The 20,464-nt window shown below is 44.1% G+C and overlaps 1 protein-coding gene across 3 annotated transcripts in view; it reads right to left on the bottom strand.

Moving 5' to 3' along the window:
- SMAD9 (SMAD family member 9) overlaps positions 1-19,925 on the bottom strand; it is a 38,352-nt gene extending 18,427 nt beyond the window's left edge. Inside the window, exons 1-2 of one of the 3 annotated variants that reach the window (XM_081909386.1) lie at positions 19,810-19,925; positions 3,678-4,286 (exon numbers count right to left, since the gene is read on the bottom strand). In XM_081909386.1, the coding sequence (XP_081765512.1) occupies positions 3,678-4,089 (412 nt within the window). In that variant the 5' untranslated portion in view covers positions 4,090-4,286; positions 19,810-19,925. Of the gene's footprint in view, positions 1-3,677; positions 4,287-19,673; positions 19,785-19,809 lie in introns of those variants that run through there. The other 2 variants (XM_081909388.1, XM_081909387.1) reach the window with 2 other exon arrangements.
- Positions 19,926-20,464: the final 539 nt, after the last annotated feature.

Raw genomic sequence — 20,464 nt, 5'->3', positions numbered from 1 at the left:
GGGGGCTGGGGTCGGGGGAAGCTCGAGCTTCCCCCGCCCCAGCCCCGCGCCTGGGGGGAAAATAATTTTTTCCCCTTTATTTCCCCCCCCAAAAAAATTGGGTGCGCCCTATGGTCCGGTGCGCCCTATGGTGCGAAAAATACGGTACACAACATGAAAGGGAAGGGGGTGGGAGGAAAGAGGAACATTGTAGTGTCCTTCCGTGGGGGAATGTGGCAGTCACATGGCTCCTTGGCATGATGCTATGCTATGATGAAATGTCATTTTGGGGCATTTAGTGGGGATGGGTTTTTTTTGGGGGGGGCAATGGACACCCAGAAGAGCTCTGTTGCTGCTGCCACAGATTGCAGCAAAAGAGAATTTTTAAAAATTATTTATTTAAAAGAGAGAAATCACAACCACTTGCAGAAGGTCCCAGGTTCAGTTAAGACCTAGTAAGTGTCCCCTGGCTCAGACCCTGGTGTGCCTCTGCCAATCAGGGTAGGCAATGCCAAGTCAAGTGGACCAATGGTCTGACTCAGTTAAGGGCTTCCTGCGCACACACCCCACTTGAATATTATTGAATAATCTTAAGATCAAGATACATAAATGCAAGAAAGAAAGGGGTTTTCCGTGGCTATATCTGCACTACGCTGCAAGTGAGCCAATGGAAGAGATTGGCTGAAGGACAAAAACACATCTTCTTGCCATAAGAACAGATGCAATTATTGTTATTTTGGCGGAAAGTCGATTGGAGCAATGCCACAGTGAAACGGAAGTAAACAATTTACTCAAGAGTGGACAATTTTATTGCTGAGTTAAACAGATGTCAAACAGATAAACAACTATACAACTTTCCAAACACAACTGAAGGCAGGCCTGTATTGGGATGCCTTTTAATGTTTGATGTTAAAACATTAACATCCTAGGTGGGTCAGAATTATGCAGTGAAACAAAAGCCTCCATTTCCCTCCCCACTATCCTGTGCAACCAATAGGACACATGAGATTACACAAAATTAGGGGTTTTTATCATGTTTTTTAAAAGATATTAGTTGAAGATATCAATTTTAAAAAGTATTTCCAGACAGGAACTTAGGTTACATTCCAAAAAGCTGATACATGAGGTGCATAAATAACTTTGGTAGAGACTAATCAGGAACTGCAAGCAATCAGGAAAGCAGGTTGAGCATTTTAGAGGCCAATTCCCCAAACTGTAGCTGAACATCCATATACAAATACACATCGTTCATTGATTCATAACACTCAAACGCACATCATTTCCAGATTTGGGCATAGCCTCTGCCCATAGTCTCAGAGACTAGGTACAATCCATGCTTTCTCTCTTATGCTCCTCCAGTGCCCTCTTAGAAGAAAGGGCAAGAACTAGCAAAACAAGGAAGACCAAAAACATAGGCTGTTGACTGCTTGGCAGAGGAGCCTAATTCCAGAAGCATTCAGGTTAGGCTGATCCCTGAACCAGTCTTGTGTACTGGTTTCAGAAGGTGAGGCCGGCCAACATGGTAAAGCCCAATTATCCTAGCAATGTGAGAGAAGGTGAGCTCATTTGGGGCCTAATCCTCTCCAAATCATCAACAGGATTTTCCAATCCTTTCCGAGTGCAGGTGTGACAACATTGCAGGACAAAAAACAACCACCACCTTAGGCTCTGTTAATGAAATGTCTCTTGTTTGTTTTCCTGTGCTTCCTCCTACAACATCCTGTCGTGAATTCCCATGAGCTTCCACAGTACCAGCGAGGCAAAAAGCAGCTGGGAGGAGATAGATTGGGTAAATGGTGTCAGGGTACCCCAGCAAAGGGTTAACGAGTCCATGCCCTAGGGGTGCTTTTCAATGGATACCTACATATTGGGTGACTGATGAATTCTTCCTTGGATAGCATCTAGTATGGCTTTAAGAAAAACTTTTTTAAAAAAACGCCTTCTGAAGTTTCAGCACCCTGGACAAGTACAAATATGAGCAAGAACCATGAGAGAGAAACCTTTGGAGAAAGAAATGCAATTAACTGCACCTACATTCCAGGAATCCGCTACCACAATGGTTTCTTTTCACACCTGATTTGTGACTTTAGGGCAGCACTTGAAGGAGGAGACAAGAGTTTGCAAAACCACAGCAGCAAAGTGAGTTGAGTTCCACTGTGCCAAGCTGCACTTGAGGCAAAGCAATCATTTGTCTGCTTCATTCAGTGCAGAACAGAAGCACAATCCAAATTTGCCATGGCACATCTGACCAATTTAGGGTAGCTCTGTAACTACACAGAACATTATGAACTGAGTTGCAAATTATTTCATTACATGACCACAGCACTGTTCTAAAAGCGCAAGTTTAACTTGAGTGTGTGATTTACACTGAGAGAGCAGAGAATGGTTGAATCTTACCTCCCCAGTGGAATGTTCCCAATCCAATCCCCAATTCTTGACATTTTTTTTTAATACAACGTATGGCAGATATGATCACAGATCTCCAGAATCTCGTCTAGTCTCCCCTTTATTTTGGAAAATGTGTCATGTATTTCTCTTCTCCTATTATTACATTTTTACAGGATGTTTTAGAATTGGCATGAATTTGTTCAATTTCAATTGTTTTATGATTCTGTATATTTGCAAGGTTGCAAGAGACTGTTGTTAGCTGCCCTGGGCTCCAATCAGGAGGAAGGGCAGGGTATTTAAAACAAAGAAACAAATCACTAAATAAAAACAAAATTTTGCCTTCTCATCAGTGACTCTGAACTTGCCTCACACACTTAAAAAGAATAAATCCCATAAATAAAAACAAACGCTGTATCACAACAAATTCATACTGACACAGCTTATTTCACCTGATGGCTTTTAAGAAACCATGATGTTTGATAGCTAACACTGTCACAAAGTAGCCTTTAAGATTACTTCCAACCCATGTTTAGTCAGATTCATCACAAGATTTAACAAGGCTGTTTCTATCCTGAAGCAGCAGAACTTGGTTCCTGGTTAAAAACAGCGACGTAGATTTCTCAGTTGAAAACTGATTCAGTTTTCTTTCTTCATCAAGGAGTCTATATTTTCCTCTTATTCTTATGGTTTCATAATGAGATTTCTTACAAAATATGAAACCCAATGCAGCGGTAGCCTTTGCATCAAAATTTATTTTTAGATTGGAGAGGGTGCAGTGCTCTGGGATCTACTATCCAAAATGTTTTCTCTGAAATTTCTCTGACAATCATAATTTGATCTTGGATCCCAAATTAGCGCTTTTGTCACCTGAGAACAACTTTAACCCTCGGGTTCCATCTCCAACCCTAATCTCTTTTCTCTTCGCTGCTGCCATGATGGCGATAGCTGCTAAATGGAAAACAGGGGGATATGTTACTTTGCCTTTGCAGTATGCACGCATATGGGGAAAAGCAATTTCGGAACGCATGACCCAACGCAGGAGAGCTATTAATGGGACAGGCGAAGAGAGACAAATTTTTAGGCAAGTGGTCTTTGTTCACTGGTCACATCCATAAGTCAGCCCAGTTGTTACAACACATGTATCTCTCTGGAGATTAATCAATAAACTTTATCATGTATGTACCTTACTGTTACTTTTTGTAACAGACAATCCAATAATAGGCACTCCATGTGTTGTTTTTGTTTTTATGTTTATGGTATTACTGTTGAAACATAGGTACTTTTTTAATTTATTGGGATGATTTGCTTACCTGGGGTCTCAACGCGTCGATAATGGTAAGGATTAATGCACACTTCTTTCTGCTTTGAGCCAAACGGGAACTCGCAACATTCCAGTGCTTTCAGTTCATGGTGAGACTGCAGGTCAGGCCAGCGCCACACTCTGCAGTAGATGACATGGGGCAGCCCTTTGCGATGAGACACTTGCAACCGCCCATCCAAAGACCGCGGGATTGTCACACACTTGCTGGGCTGCCCGGGGCAGCTGAGCGCCCTCTCCAGTTCCTCCATGGCTCCCTTCTTCTTCTTCAGCTTCTTCACCAAGGAGTCAACAGCCTTTTCCGCCCACTTCTCCTCTTCATCTCCTTGCTTCCAGCCCAGCAGTCTCTTCACAGCCGGGCTGGTGAAGGAGAACAAAGAACTGATCGAGGTGCTGGAGTGCATATGAATCGGAGATAATACGTATGATTGCAAAGTGAGACCCCAGATATGTAGCTCTTCCTTTTTTTAAAAAAAAAAAAAAATGAGACCCAAATTTCGGCACTGGAGGGAAAGCTGCTTTCAAAACCAGGCTCGTCCACACATATCCTAGGTGTTGTTAGAGATATTTCATCGCAAGTGTCTTCCAATATCGAACAATTCTGCAATAAAACAACAGTGTTCTGTCAGACATAATACAGATCCTTTTCCTCTCTCTTTTTAAAAACTCACCTTGAAACAGAACCAATTTTGTCTTTTTGTTTTTCTGCTTTTGTTCACCAAAATAAATAAAGACAGCATCTTTCTATATATCACAACCAGACTCTGCAGCACTAGCAAAATTCAACAGGTACAGGATTGCAGCCACTTTAAAATAAACTTTACTCACTATGTAAATTACTATAAACTGGGTATAGTTAATGTCTTTTCTCATAAAAACAAAAGCAGGGAGAGCCAAGAAAGGATCTTGAAACACTATAGTTCTGCCTGTGAAGTTGCTAACCCAGTAGTACCACATCTTTAGGTATCTAAAAGCCCACTGGATTGAATCCAACAAATCCATTTCATTTGCACAAGGACTTCCACTTCTGCAATGGAACTTCTCCCTCTCTTCTCCAGATCTACTCCTGAGTATTACGATTCAATACATGCAACAGAGAATAAACGTGTAAAAAAATTGGCACTGTTTTTATTATGGTGGAATGAGAATTCCAAGGTTATATTAGTGTTAATCTGGGTCCTGCTGGACCTACATGTGCATCACACCCAGAAGTTATAATATTGTTATGGGTTGGCAGGGGGCAAGGATCCCCTAAAATTCCTGGGTGCCAGGTTCTCCCCATAATTTCTGAATTTAGTAAATGTGTTGGTTTGTCCAATGGATTTAGCAAGGCCTAACAGATAAGTCAAGCCAGCTTTCTCAGGAGATTGGCTGAGAGGGGCCATCAAGGAAGAAAAACACATGATCACAGTCATTGCCCTGACAAAAGGTGGGGCATTCGGTCTCAGACAAGAAGGGGGGTGGAGTCCCTCCCCCAACTGTGTGTTAACTAGCACAGATTTCTGATGACTTGTTGACACAACAGTTAAAAAAGAGCTAGAGGGAATCTATACTATTTCTCTTAGGAACTATTAAAGCTGAAGGAGCATTTCATTCTTAGAATTTCACTTTGTGTTCTTGGCTGTTCTGATTTCAATGCAAGCCATTCTTAGTAGCTGGTCTTTGGAGGAAGATCTTACGGAGGCACTAGTACTTTTATCAGCCTTGCCAATTTACAACGGGCAAGAAGATGCCTGCGGGCTGGGAGAAAAAAAGACTCTGATGATGACATGACCACTTGATCGAGAAGAAGAATAAAAATTCTGTACTGCTCCGTATGAATAGTAGACGTACACTGGTGACATGCCCTTGACAGGGAGCAATGCAGGCAGACTTAGATAATTTTAGACTCTGGACTAAATGGCATTATTGTGGCCTCCCTCTTTAGATGGCAATTCAAAATGTGGTAGGGCAGCCTTGATGCATTTAGGGGGCCTTCTGCTCATTCTGCTGAGCAGGCCCTGGACTGCAGATCCAAAGTCCTGCCCCGATGGCACCAGTCATCAATACACCAGTTTATATAAGTGGGCCAAAGCCATTTCCGAAGACCTAAAGCCCAAAAGCTTTACAAAGGTCAGCTGGCAGTTACTTCAAAGCCACATGGCTACAGTACTATGGAGAAAGTTTCTTCCTCATGCCCACCAGTTTCACTGATCTTGCAGGTGGATAAATGAGAAGGTATTCCACTGTTGATTTTAATATGTAGGCAAGAGGGGTACAGGTGCAGTAGGTTCTTTGAGTAACTTGGACCCAAGCTGTTTAAAGGCTTTAAAATGTTAGAGCCACCACTTCAAATCGGTAGAGCATGAGACTCTTAATCTCAGGGTTGTGAGTCTGAACCCCATGTTGGGCAAATGATTCCATGAAATTGGGAATGGAAGCAGAGTGGGAACCAATGTGGCTGGTACAACAATGGTGTCCCAAGATACAACCACCTAACTGCCCCATGAGGACTTAGGGGGCTGCATTTCAAACCAGCTGAAGCATTGCAGCCGTCAAAGCTTGGTGTGACAAGTACACAGATTATTGTGCCATCTCTGAAAGCAAGACTCCAAATTCCTGGAGCTGCGATCTGTCTGCCTTTCTGTATTTGCCTGTATAAATCTACTCCTCTCACTGTAGGAACATGAACATGTCTTCATTCCACCGAAATATTCCTTCACACACAATTATTTATTTATCTGTTCGAGAAAACGCATATCCTTCCATTCTGCAGTTGAAAAAGATTTAAGAAAAAATTACAGCGCTCAGGGAAGATTATATCGTTTGAAAGCAAAACAATGTTTCATAAAAAAACAAATTAAGCAGCAGCAAAAGGCCAACTGGAACCAATTAAAAACCAAGTTGAGCTTCAGGCTATTAAAAACCTAACCAAGCAAATTAAAAGCTTGTCTTGATTCCTTTCTTTCAAAGCAGTTCTGACCAGGAGGCAGAACATAGGCTATGCCAGCTAGGGCAACATCTGGAGGGCCCAAGGTTCTCCACACCTGCCTTCAGGAGTGGGAAGGGTGGTTTGGGAGGAGGCAGTTCTTTGGTGGATATTTAAGTCACGCATCTTAACACTTCAGACAGGACAATTTGGTGATAGGAAGTCCACCCGTCAGCCTCACTTCTTTATCTCACTCACACTCAAAAAATGATGTGCTGGAAGAAGGAGGTGCTGTGCTATTAACTGGGCAGAGCTAAAGAGCAAACCAATGGTGCAAAAAGGAGAGTAACAAATCTGTCAGTCTATCTGCATGAACTTGAGGGACTGGGGAGACTTAGGCTACAATACTAGACACAGGTACCTGGGAGTGTTCCACTCACCTCAGTGAAGCCCAAGTCCAACCAAAACACATGCCTGCCATTTTACTGTTAGACTTCTTATCTGTTTCCTGATTAAGTTAATGTAACTTTATAGCCAGGCAATCACCAGATCTTAAAACTAACATTTCGGAGTGCTGTCTTGTGGTCCCCCCACCTCTGCTTCCCATTTAAAACAAGGCTTTAAATAAACATTGTTATCTCTTTCGGTCAGATTAAATAAGTTACCTGTGACATCAGCATGACTCCGCAATGCTGTTACTGCTGGTGGGAGATAAGACCAGGACATAGGCATTTATACAAAAATAATTATATTTAAAAAACAGGCAGGCTTGCTGTTTGATGCAAATGAAAGGGAGTGATTTTTACTAATTACCTAAAACAAAAAACCAGCAGTGGCCCATCTAAGCATGAACAGAATTAAAAGTCTCTCAGAAATGACAGTAGTGATATCAATAGACATTTTTCAAAGCCATGCCACTGGCAGTGAGAGAGTCAGTCTAGTTTATTGTTGTTTTGATATGAGAATCCCATGTATTCTTCTTGGCCATGACATTCCCTAGAAAGGATCAGGAAGTCTCTCAGGGCCTATCTTTACCTCACAGGGTTACTGCAAGGATAAAATGAGATTCCTCATATAAAATCACTGTTGGGATCAAACTGTGATGATAAATAATAAAAATGGAAACACTTTGTGGTACAGCCAGTGTCTCGGGAAGATTCTAGCATCAGGTTTTCTAAAGCGCTCAATACAAAACGTTACTCAGCAACCTAGCCTGAGCGTTCCTCTGGATTTGCTGCTCCATTTTAAAAGGCCTAGCCCTCCTTTCTGCTTGGGTGATGCAAAGACATATACTCATCAAGCATAATGCATAATTTCAGGGTTGGAATTACACTGAAGGCCCCAAGGGCAGTCACCAACACTGATCCTCCACACCTGGGAGGGGGGCCCGGACTTAGCCAAGTGGCCCTTATCATATTCTAGGATACGGTGTGCCCACAGTGAGTCAGCACGAAGGAGCAAGATACACCATCTGCATAATAGCACCAGTGGGAAATAAATGACAGCAACAAGATATTAGATAGTTTGAGCAAAACTCGATACTGACGTGCTTTCAGAGATTATTTTCTCACAGATGATGTAAGTCCCTGGAAGAACAAACAGTTTTGCCTTGCTGTTCCTTTGAACTTAACAGAGGTGACACGACCCTGCAATCTGCAGGGACAGAGTTCAAGCCTTGGCGCATACGAGTTGTACAATGCAAAACAAATCTTGAGGTCCATAGTTGTTAAGTCATATCCTTGAAAGCAGTGGCTCTCAAACATTTTCCCTCTGGACTGCCTTGGTGCATTGGGACAACCTTGCACAACTTTCAGGAAGCAGGCCATACAGACTGAGAAAGCTATGTTGGATTCCAGTGCGGTGCATCTGTCCAGTGACATAAATGCTGCACCAAAAAGGCATTGAATAGAATAGTATTGTTCCAGGCTCCAGGAGCTTATCCAGGGTTCAGTTTCCTTGGAATGAGAGACAGTGCAGACTGCGGTGTCTATATGGTTTATTTACACATATGTACAACCTGAGCCTAGGGACACGGGTGGCACTGTGGGTTAAACCACAAAGCCTAGGGCTTGTCGATCAGAAGGTCGGCGGTTTGAATCCCCGTGACGGGGTGAGCTCCCGTTGCTCGGTCCCTGCTCCTGCCAACCTAGCAGTTCGAAAGCACATCAAAGTGCAAGTAGATAAATAGGTACCGCTACGGCGGGAAGGTAAACGGCGTTTCCGTGCGCTGCTCTGGTTCGCCAAAAGCGGTTTAGTCATGATGGCCACATGACCCGGAAGCTGTACGCCAGCTCCCTCGGCCAATAAAGCGAGATGAGCGCCGCAACCCCAGAATCGGTCACGACTGGACCTAATGGTCAGGAGTCCCTTTACCTTTACCTTACAACCTGAGCCTACGATAGAGAGGCTCACAGCATTTACACCCCAAACGTTCTTACTTCTCCCATACAGTATTCACAGCCTTGGAATAAAGGAGAAATCAAGCATGGGTCTGCCTCTCTGGTTGCTACCTGCTTCGTGCCCAACTCACACACACTCTGGCTTTTGTTTTTCTCACTACCAGTCAGGTGAGGGAGGGGCCCTCCTATTTGCTATTTGCCCCCTGGCACAGTGCTACTTATTTTGTCATACTAAGATGGTCCTTAGGACTATTAACTCACACACAGAAGAATGGAATCCTCCATTTGATTTTTAACCATGCTGGATCCAGGACTCACGAATTAGAAGGGACTCAGGCAACACACTGACTACCCCTCACCAAACCCACAACAGTATAGAATAATGGGCTGGGACTAGTATCTTTGTAGTTCTTGAGCTGAACAAAATTGCAGTCCTTCAGATTCTAGCAGTAGAACTGAAACAATGAGCTTTTTTCTTATTATCTACCCATATATATCTGTCTAGACAGGCCTCTCTCGAGTCTGTGGATTGATTTGGCACTTTCGGTGACATTGAGACCAGTGACATCATCCAGCAGCCTTTTTCTATCTTGGTATTAAAAGTCTCACTTGTTGTACAGTACTGCCATACAGATAGAATGGAAAAAATAAAACGTTACTAGCCCTGTAAAATACCCATTAGCTCACCCATAAAGAAGAGAACACCCTGTGCCTTTAAAAAAAATAAAAACCAAAGTTTCAAAATCTCCACACACACACACACACACACACACTCCAACAAGTACACCACTTATACACTTGTGTATTTATTTAAAGCATTTTCACTCTACTCTTCAGCCAAAAAACAACTAAACAGCTCCTGGAGGAGCTTACACATATCAGTAATAAGTCACCTTCTGTTCTCAGGCTTACAACCTGAAAGACATGACACAAAAGGAAAAGGGATGGGAAGGGAGAAACGAGCATTGGCAATGCATTCATCATCCTTGTACACTTTGCTACCCAGCATAATACCTAATGACTCCCTATCCACCCTGCATGGTTCCATCACACATTTTCTTTGTTGTAAATGCTGGCATTGTGCACCCACATTTCTCAGGGGCACAACAAAACTCCACTGGTAAACCACTGGTTTCACAACACTAAGAGTTTGCAGTTATAATTACAAGCAGACAAACTGGACAGTAGTGCCTATCCCAAAACAGTCTCTAAACCCAAACAGAAAGCACCCCTACAGCCCCGCAAGACTGCTTCTATGAGACAGCACCAAAAACTTACACCTACTTTTTCTCCCTCTTGCCAAATTCTGACTAATCTTTTAGATCTCCTGGCACAAACATTCTCAGGCAGAGAACAAGCCCTACACCTTCATCTAAAAACATTGGTGTGCCCTCAGTTCCTCATTCTTGGGGTAGCTGATAATCATCTTAGTGATCCATCAATAGTAACTGCAAAAGATCAAGCCACAGCAAGGCTAGTGAGTGTTTACTCACACAAAACAGTATTCCTATAATATTTCGGTTTTTACATTTGCAGAGGTATTTTCAGAACATAGCATTGTGGTGCCCACAAATATTTTTGTTAACAGCTATTTGAGCATGTTTTGGTTGGCATCCTTCTCACAGTCTGTGATTGTCACGCTGTTTTTCTCCCAACAACAATTCCTGTCTGCTTGAACTGCTAGAAAACAAGTGACTTGACACAGTCCAGAGCATGCGGAGGTTCTCCTTTGGGCCAAGCAAAGCTGGCAGTCTTTCTGGCAACTTCTACCTCTTGAAACAGCTCTCCTTACATACATCTATTTATAAATTTGTAAAATAATAGGAGAAATGGTTGTTTCAGGTTGCACAGCGCGAGAAAGAGGCAATTTCAGCCAGAAATGGGAGGCCTGTGACTCTCACTTACTGTTGGGACTCCATGTCCCATCATAACTGACCACTGGTCATATTGGCTGGGGCTGAAGAGAGTTGGAGTCTACGCACACTATAAGCTCTAAGGGACAGGAAGATAAGAGCGCCAAGTAGGCAGGTGCCAGAGGGACAAAAGGAAGAGGATGAGCTGGACAGACTAGATCTGAAGTCACCTAGAGACCAGCAACAGAAGTTCTGAAGACAGTTCCTGGAGCAAGGTTTCTAAACTGCAGAGGCTACTCCATTAAAGCACATGAAGCACTGCCCCACCAACCTCATTCTTCCCTCAGCTAACCCCCAGCCTGCTTCCTTTCTTACTTAGAGCCAGTCCAAGGACTAACCCTGTTTATCTGCTCCGTCCTCCTTAATCTCAGTGCAGCTCTTGTAGAACTCAGCAGGATGGGGGACAAAACAAGAATTAGTTGGCTTTGCCTGCAACTGGCTCTGGCGCCACCTTCTGTTGGCCTCCATGCCTTCCGCACAACCAGTCCACTGAATCTAATAACAGAGGAGCAGAAAGAATCCTAAGTGATGTCCAAATCTCAAAAATCCTGTTAAGTCTATGAAATTGACTAAGGCCTTAGGTGCAATCTTCCAGTCTTATATGTAGAAACGTAAGTGACTTCAATAGCAGCTAGAAGCATCTGCAGGGAAGACTAGACCAAGCAAGTTTTTTTGGGGGGGGGGGGTTAATTTGAAAAGGATTGTGCTGCATATCATTAAGTAAAGTTGGTGTACATATGCAATGTGAGGCCACAGTAAGATGGAACTACTCCATGCCTTTCTGGACCTTGGCAGCTATTGGGTCTTCTGCAACACAGAGAGAAATTATCCAGTGCAAATGGAACTACTGAAAAATGCTGCCTTCTGCCCACAATATACGACACAGAGAAATAGGAATTATTTATTTCTAGCCAGTACTGCATTGCATCAGACCAGCCGTAATGTGGCACCTGAATATCACACAAGATGAGGATGATCACAGCGAAAAACATCACTCCACATGTTTTTGTAAGCAATATCTGTCCACCGGGCAGCAACAGGGTCACTGTGCCATTGAAATGGCAGCATTTTTGAGGGAGAGGCCGTGTATGTTTCAGGTAGCTCTCATGTTCACTGGCAAGGCCCACCTGTGCAGCTTAAAATGATGCATAGCATGTCGTTTCCAGTTAAGGACCATGAGGCTTTCAGCTGGGAGACGACAGACACTATGAAATCCAGCAAGAAAATAATGTCCTGTGCATAATTTATAGCTAAAGAAAAGCACTGCAGATCTTTGCGTCTGAAAAGAAGCTGTACGCAACAGTTATTTCCTTCCCTTTTCCCAAGATAAGGTTTTGCCTGCTCAGATGTTTAGTTCTGGGCTACTAACATACTTTGCAATAAGTGAAAGTGGTCAAAATTGCAAATGGACAAATTTCAAAAGCAGCTACAGAGCGGATTCGAACAAAGTTCCTGTACAAAGAGGCATTAAAAAATGAATATTGGTGATGTCTTGACAACTGAATATTTAAAAGAAGAGGGGGGAATATATGACAGGCAATAAAGTGGCGTTAGTAAAAACTGCTAAGGTTTCCCTGTCAAGCCTAGCAGCACAAATGTATTTGGAACAATCCACAGATAAGTTTTGGGGTTTTTTAAGTGCTATGATGTGATTTTGTGCAAGTCCTGAGCATGCCATTCTCAATGTAATGGTATGCTATAATTCCAAACAAACTCAAGCTTACCCACCAGAACTGAGCAGCGTGCAACTGCAGGCACATTTTTACTTCTTCACAGTAAACCAAAGTTTGAAACTATGGCTTACTGTGACGTATGAACCAATGAGAGATGGGGCTCAAAGTCTCCTGTGACACCTAAATAATGCATCTGTTTCTAAATACAATGTTGTTGTCTGTGGGTCTCCTCCATCAAAGTAGTATAGAATACATACTCAGAATGAGCTGGAGGAAAAGCTAAAAATAACAGGAATGCAAAGAACCACCTTGATAGCTCAATGCAAAATACAATACGGAATCTAGCATTTGCCTACATTAACATTAACAATTGTTTTCATATCAAAATGAGAGGACAATGAGTTTTTCGCATGAGAGAACAAACCCATAACCCTTCAATAAAATTTTCCCCAACCAGATGATCAGCAGTGCTTTGGACTAGAATACCTATTAGCACCTTCCTGCCTCCTTTTCTTGAACATTTGGCCTGTGATATGTTCCAAGTCAGCCTTTCTCAAACTTGGGTCCCCAGCTGTTTATTGGACTACAACTCCCATCAACCCTGACCACTGGTCCTGGTAGCTAGGGATGATGGGAGTTGTAGTCCAACAACATTTGGAGACCCATGTTTGAGAAAGGCTGTCCTAAATAGTTAAGACACTTGTCTACTCTCTTTCCTTTTCATTGCAGTCCTCACTCTATAGTTGCTGCTGTTGTTTTTTTACTTAACTCTAACCCTAATCAATGCACAAACCAAGTGAAAGGTCTGAAACACGAATGCTATTTCTGTTGCTCAATATAACTATTTATTCCAACACATTATTGCTTATTAGCATGCAGCTGGATGGTATCTAAAAAGGAGAAAAAGAAAAAAGCTCCCCAACTTACACTAAAACAATTAATTCTATTTCATCTTCCTGTCATTCTATCTCAAATCTAATTAATATAAGCAACATCTTCTTGCAGGGCATAGGTTCAGTTTAACCCTCTGCATTATTTAACTGGGATTCAAAAACCCTGGAACCATGTACTAATATAAGTACACGGTTGCAAATATGAATAACGTACAATGTTACTCCTATATCTCAGTATTAGGGCTTCCTGTTTCCTGAATGGAGAACCGGGTTATCCTTATGTAAGGGCCATCAGAATAAATGACAAAGAGTTACATGGAAATATGTTTCCAGATCAGGATTGGTATACACAACAAACTTCCCCTCCCTGCTGGACAGGTGCCTGTGCTGTCACATCCACCTGCGTTGGCAATCTGCTTGGGTGCGGAGGCTGAATTAAAGCTCCCCATCAAGAGAGGTGGAAAAACAGGTGATTGATGCTGCCAGAGTTTAGTGGGCAATGAGGAGGAGATAGGAAACCTTCACTTCTCTTTTTAACTAACAGCTGTTTATAATTATGCCTGAACCCAGACAAAATGTTGCTAGTCTTTAGAGTGCTTTATTAAAAGAAGCTGTCCTCAAGCCATGGTTTATGAAGTTGGCTTGTTTCCCTAAACCAGAGTTAGCCAAAAACATAGCACTCCCCAAAAGCTTGTGAACAGCTACAACTCCTGTAATCCCTGACTATTATTGCCATGCTGGCTGTGAATTGTATTCCGCAACATCTGAAGGGCACCAGGTTGACAACCTCTGCCCTACACCACAGTCATTTTGAGACATTGTACCTTGGTACCTTGGTTTAAGAACAGCTTAATTTATGAACAACTTGGATTAAGATCGCTGCAAACCCTTAGATTAAGAACGCTGCAAAGTAGGTGTTTTGGTTTGTGAACGTTGCCTTGGAAGCAGAATATGTTTCGCTTCCTGTCGAGTGTGTTCCATTTGTAAATTGAGTCCCCCACTGCTATGGGAAAGCATGTCTTGGTTTAAGAACATTTTGGTTTAACAACGGACTTCTGGAACAGATTAAGTTCGTAAACCAAGGTACCACTGTATGTATAAGTGACAAATAAATAATAGCAATACATAAGATTAAGCACAGCTTCAGGTTTACAGGCAGCAATAAGCTGTCAGTGACTGAAATGGAAGCAAAGCTTCTGATCACTGCAACAACTCCAGAAGCTGGGAGGAGAGGCCAGAAGCCCAGGGTGCATGCATGCAACACTGAACCATACTTTAGAGTTGTGCCTGAATCAGATTACATTCAGATGCTACATTCCTCTCCTCCATAGCATGATTTGATCAGGCTGGAGCAACAAACCTAAGCACACCCTTCTCCTTTCATCTCTTCTATCACACATCCACTTCTCATGGAGCTCACCAGTGACTGGATACTAACCCCAGATAGCAATCAAGGTGCAAATGAAGGACTGATAGCAGTGTCTAGCTCCCTTCCAGCCAGGGGCCAAGATGTATTTGAGGAGGAGATGGTCTGCCTGAACTGATTTAGCAAAGGGGGCTTTCAAAGAGATAGCATGGAATCATTAATTTTAGGAACAAAAGGAAAGAGATTGGGCTACCTTCGAGATACAGATAAGGAAAGAAACATCTCAGCCCCCTCTTGACTAGCAAACAAGAAGGAAACTGTTATTAAATTGTCCTCCCTGAACCTTAGGAAACTTGTTTCAGTCATGTATTATATTTGGACATAAAAGCAGCGTGTAGTTAATAGTTAAGGCACTGGAATAAAAGGCACTGGAATCAAATTGGGAGACACTGAATCTCTGGGGACAATGGCATTTTTATATCTTTCCAAGGGTTCAGGCTTCCAAAATGAAAGTGAAGACTTCTGCAAGGAGTACAGCCAAGTCCTGGCAGCCAGTGGGGCATAAGTCATGCCTGTGTGTTGGACTAGAGCTGTGGAGCCCCACATTCAAGTCTCTATACAGCCATGAAGCTCACTGGGCAATCATGGACCTAACTTACCAGGACAAAATGATGATAAGATACATGTTGCTTTGAGCACCTAGAATGGCAGGTTTTTTTCAATGTAATAAATAAGTTTGGTGCAAACTGAGAATTATTTCAGACACAATTAAAAAGGGGCAGTGGAAGAGTGAGAGCCTGAACAAATTTCTTTATCTTGAATCTCTTTCCTAGTAAAGTAAGGACATATTCCTGCTGCACAATGTATTTTGAATTAGGTAGGCAAGCGTGTGAAACAGGAAGTGCAAGTCTATCTTCCCTCTCCTCTGCTTATCATCATGTTTACTCCCAACTCAGATTTGGCTTAACACCTAACTCCCAGGTGTGCCCAAGTGGAGTTCCTTCACCCAAGGAACACACCTCCACTTTCCGGGAGGTGCGAGAAAGACCAGGACCAGAGCAGCTGGATGTAATAAGAAATCATCCTGCCAGCGATACAGAGCTTGGAAAAGCTCCATTCAGTTGAGTCACCAGCAGAGTAAGCGCATCCTTCTCCTGCCTTCCCTGAAGCTGAAACATCACATAATAAGAGAACTAACCACAGTGTGGTTCTCACCACACAACTTAGTCATGAACCGCAAGTTTGCAGTATGTTTCCACAGCTTTTCTCAGCATTACGTTGTCCCAGCTCAAGGCAAAAGTCTGTAAATATTGCATCTTTAAAGCTCACATCCCCATTTTGCCTTAAAAAAGGGAGAAGATTACCAATGTTACCAATGAACAATCTATGGCCCACACTGCAGAACTGTCAGTACGGACCAACGTAGTCTGTGTCCCAAAATAAAATATGGCGGGGATAATTTGCAGGCTGCTTTGAACCCCTTGTAGCAATACAAGGAAGTCTATTAGAGGAGTGACCAGTGTGGTGACCTCCAGATTTTGCTGGACTCAAAGGCTGGTTGAGACTGATAGGAGAAGTAGTCCAACAACATCTGAAGGATATCAAATTGGAAACAATCTACTGGGAATCTACAATGAACTGTTTTCCACATGGGCTCCATTAAAATTAATGTGAGCTGTTCAAGAGCACGGATTAGTACCCAACAATGACAAAAAGTATATCTGAACCTTATCTCTAGTATTTGAAATTAGGTGTATTTTCCGCAGCCAATTAACCCAATGTTCTCTCGTATAACTTATGGAACAGAACAATGCTATAGCCGCATTCTCAGAATTAGTCCCATTGTTTTCAGTGGGGCTCATTCTCAGGAAGCCGTGTGCAGGATTGCAGTGTAAGAAGACACAACATACTAAGACATTCAGTTGAAGGCATGTTCATTTTAAAGGTCAAACACAAATCAGCCCAACAGCAGCAGCTTTGGCAGCAGCTGAGGCAATTATCAAATCAGAAAGAAGAGCTCTGCGTGGGTGGACTATAAAGATAATCTGAATGGTGACCATTGTTCTACCCATTGCTCTGGGATATACTGCTCTTAAAATAATCTTACTGCAGTACCTTTAGATTGCATTGCAGAAGACAATAGCTGCTTATCCCCAAAGACTGCCTTTCAAAAGCATGTATTTACAGGCTTCACTGTGACATCTCTCTCTCTTATCTACAGTGTCCTTCCTGGACAGTCACAAACCTGATTACATTCCAAGAAACCTGCATATCATTTCCAGACTATGAGAAAATCCATTCCCTGAGGGCATGCTACCCCACCTTAGAATATGATTTTGCCCTTTAGAATATGAGCATTTGATTATGCATGTATTACTTCTCTATTCGTAGAAAGGGGGAAGTTATTAACTATGAAATGGAATGTTTAGCGCTGGGAACAAGCCTGAAAACACGTAGTAGCTACAAATTTGTCACTTCCGCACATATCAGTAACAGGAATAGACTGGATATTTTTTTAAAAGCACCACAGCACCTGCAATTTACCTTCTCTCCAACTTCAGGACAATACCAATTTTGGGTTTCATCCATCAATAGCTGCCAGTGACTTATTCTTTGTAAGGCTTTGGCTTGGACATGGCCATTTAATTTTAATAACTTATGTTCTACACTTTGGCCCAAAATTCCCTTTAAAGGTTAAAGGGACCCCTGACCATTAGGTCCAGTCGTGGATGACTCTGGGGTTGCGGCGCTCATCTCGCTTTATTGGCCGAGGGAGCCGGCGTACAGCTTCCAGGTCATGTGGCCAGCATGACTAAGCCGCTTCTGGCGAACCAGAGCAGCGCACGGAAACGCCGTTTACCTTCCTTATCTACTTGCCCTTTGACGTGCTTTCAAACTGCTAGGTTGGCAGGAGCAGGGACCAAGCGACGGGAGCTCACCCCGTCGCGGGGACTCGAACCACCAACATTCTGATTGGCAAGTCCTAGGCTCTGTGGTTTAACCCACAGCGCCACCCGCGTCCCTTCAGATGGCGACAAATTCTAGGTGGGTAACCTTGTCAGGCTGCGATGTAAGAACATTAAGAAGAGCCTGCTGGATCAAGCCCATCTAGTCCGGCATCCTGTTCTCACAGTGGCCAACCAGATGTCTGTCCGCAAACAGCATTTGAGAACAAGACCACTCTCTCCTACCGTGGTTTCCAACATTACTGCCTCCCAGCTGTGTAGGCAGAGCACAGCCATCATGGCTAGACATCTTCCCTAGTGCTCTCTTTGTCCAATTCTCTTTTAAAGCCATCTAGGTTGGGTTAGTCCCCTTTGGAAGTGAGTTCCATAATTTTAACTATGCACTGTTGGACACACCTACCAGGGAGTAAGTCCCAGTGAAGCTTACTTCTGAGTAGACATGCATGAGATCATACTGCAAATCTTAACCTCAAACTGGGGCCAAGCAGGTTGGAGGTATTATGCTTATGGTACAATAAATCTATTCCATTTTTAAAGAGCCACTTTTATTTTGATGATGATGTGGGTAGTCTTTAAAGTGCTCCTTTGTTTTTGATGATGAGCCTGTGCGGATACATTTTCATAAACAAAATGTATCCATAACGTAAGAAATTAAAAGATTATTTTTATTGTTATTAAAAACACGTAAGAAGTTAAAAAATGAACCGGATTCACTTTTGATTCGCTAAGGAGAGAAAGGAATCAAAATACAAGAGACTGAGGAAGGCTTGACAGCGTTTAACCAGCCGTGAAAACGTTTCGCCTGGCGACCCTCCTTCCCATCACAATGCCGGCGTCAGTTTGTCTCCTGTCTCTAGTCTCTCCTCCCAAACCGCCTTTTCGCTGCCTTCTGCAAGGACCTCACGTTGTAAACTTTAAAAAGTAGCGAAGCGGGGAGGGAGGGAGCGAGCGGGAGGGGAAGATAAAACGGAATTATTCCGGCGGAGAGAGAGAGAGAGATTCGCCCTTAGCACAGTCCCTTTACTGGCACAAAGAGTGTGAGCTTCTACAACGATGCCAACAAGGAGCAGTGGCAGCAGGTTAATAATAGACGAGGGCGATGTCACCGCGCGGTCAGTTTACACTACACTGTTTTGTTGGTGATTCCAGTTCCAGAGCGAAGCGATCGCGACGGCTTCGCGCGCCCTTCTGTTGATAACGGGGGTTACCCCGGGGGACCCCGGCAGACCGGCTCCCGCTGCGCTCACCGCGACTTACTCTCGAGTAGGTGCGCGCAGGGTTGCAGCCCGCCACGGGAGAGAGCAGGCTAACCATGCGTGCCAATCCTAGGCATGTCTACTCAGAAGTAAGGGCCACCGAGGTCAGCGGGGATTACTCCCAATAAAGCGGGCACGGATGGCAGCCTAAGCATCTCTCCATGTATTTTATGCATTCATTATAGGTACAAGATAGACGGGTCTCATCCAGCATGGTCAAATGAGAGGTACTGTGTGTGTGTGTTCTCGCGCGCGCGCATACACACATACACGCATCATCGCAAGTCCCCTCGAGGGGCTGGTTCAGGGTTTAGCACCTTCTGCTGAGCCGAGGTTAGGCTGGATGCAGCTCCCGCCTCCAATGAAATGAAGTGTAATGCAAAAAGGAAACATGAAAAGCTTGCAAGGAGCAGCTCATCTGAGGGAGGTTGCAGACAGCAAAAAGTCGGGAGAGCAGAGCTCAGACGAAGAGCCAAAAAAAGAAAGAGAAGGAAATAATACAAAAAAAAAAAGCCCCGGGCGGGGGTGGGGAGAAAGTCTGCGGGTGGAGATGCCAACTCCAGCCAGTTTTGTGTTTCTGGCAGGGCAGGGGAAGGAAAGCCTAAGTTTCTTACCTGCCCGTGGGGCGAGCGCCTCTCCTTTTCTCCCTAGCCCGCCGTCTCCCTGCTGGCGGCTGCTGGTGCCCTAACTTCTCTGGAGCGAGTTGCTCTCGCTTAAAGGAAAAAAAACAAACACCTCAAGAGTACTCACCATGCAAAGGGACGCGGCGGCAGTAACCCGGCGGCGGCAGGGGCCAGCGCGAAAGCAGCAGCGAGCGAGCGAGCGAGCAAGCAGGCAGCCTCCGCCGGCGTCAGTCAGGCGGGAGCCTCGCAGCTTGTATTAGTGCGCCGACCTGGAACCCGGCCAGGAATCCCTTCTCTCTCTCTTTCTCTCTGGCTGGCTGCTGGCGGAGTCTGGCTGGCCCGCGAAGGCGGGAGAAGGGACAGGGGGGAGGGGAAGGGAGGGGTGGCAGCGCGAGGAGGGAGGAGGCAGGTCCTCCTGGCTGCTTGGCTGACCCTGAGGAGCAAAGCGAGTGCTTTCGCTTTTGTTTGGGTGGCCCCTGCCTCTCCCCAGGCGGCCCCCTCCCGCCACCGCCTGTGCAATGCAGTCACTAACCCTAAAGTCCTTCCCGGCTCTACCATTAGGCAGAGAGTGGGGCTGCCATCTCAGGCAACTGGGTTTGGGCAACTGAAAGGACTGGAAGTTGTGAAATATTCATTATAGAGTTGGAAGAAACCCCATGAGGTATCTAGTCCAACCCTCTGCAATGCAGGAATCTCATCTACACAGGTAGCCATCCAAGCTGTGCTTAGAAACCTCCAAGGAAGAAGAGTCCGCAACCTCCCAAGGGAGACCATCCCGCTGT

Source organism: Podarcis melisellensis (assembly GCF_964234715.1).
Source record: "Podarcis melisellensis genome assembly, chromosome: 4".
NCBI lineage: Eukaryota > Metazoa > Chordata > Lepidosauria > Squamata > Lacertidae > Podarcis > Podarcis melisellensis.
The sequence above is the reverse complement of the archived record's forward strand: the minus strand, read 5'-3'. Positions and strand labels throughout refer to the sequence as shown.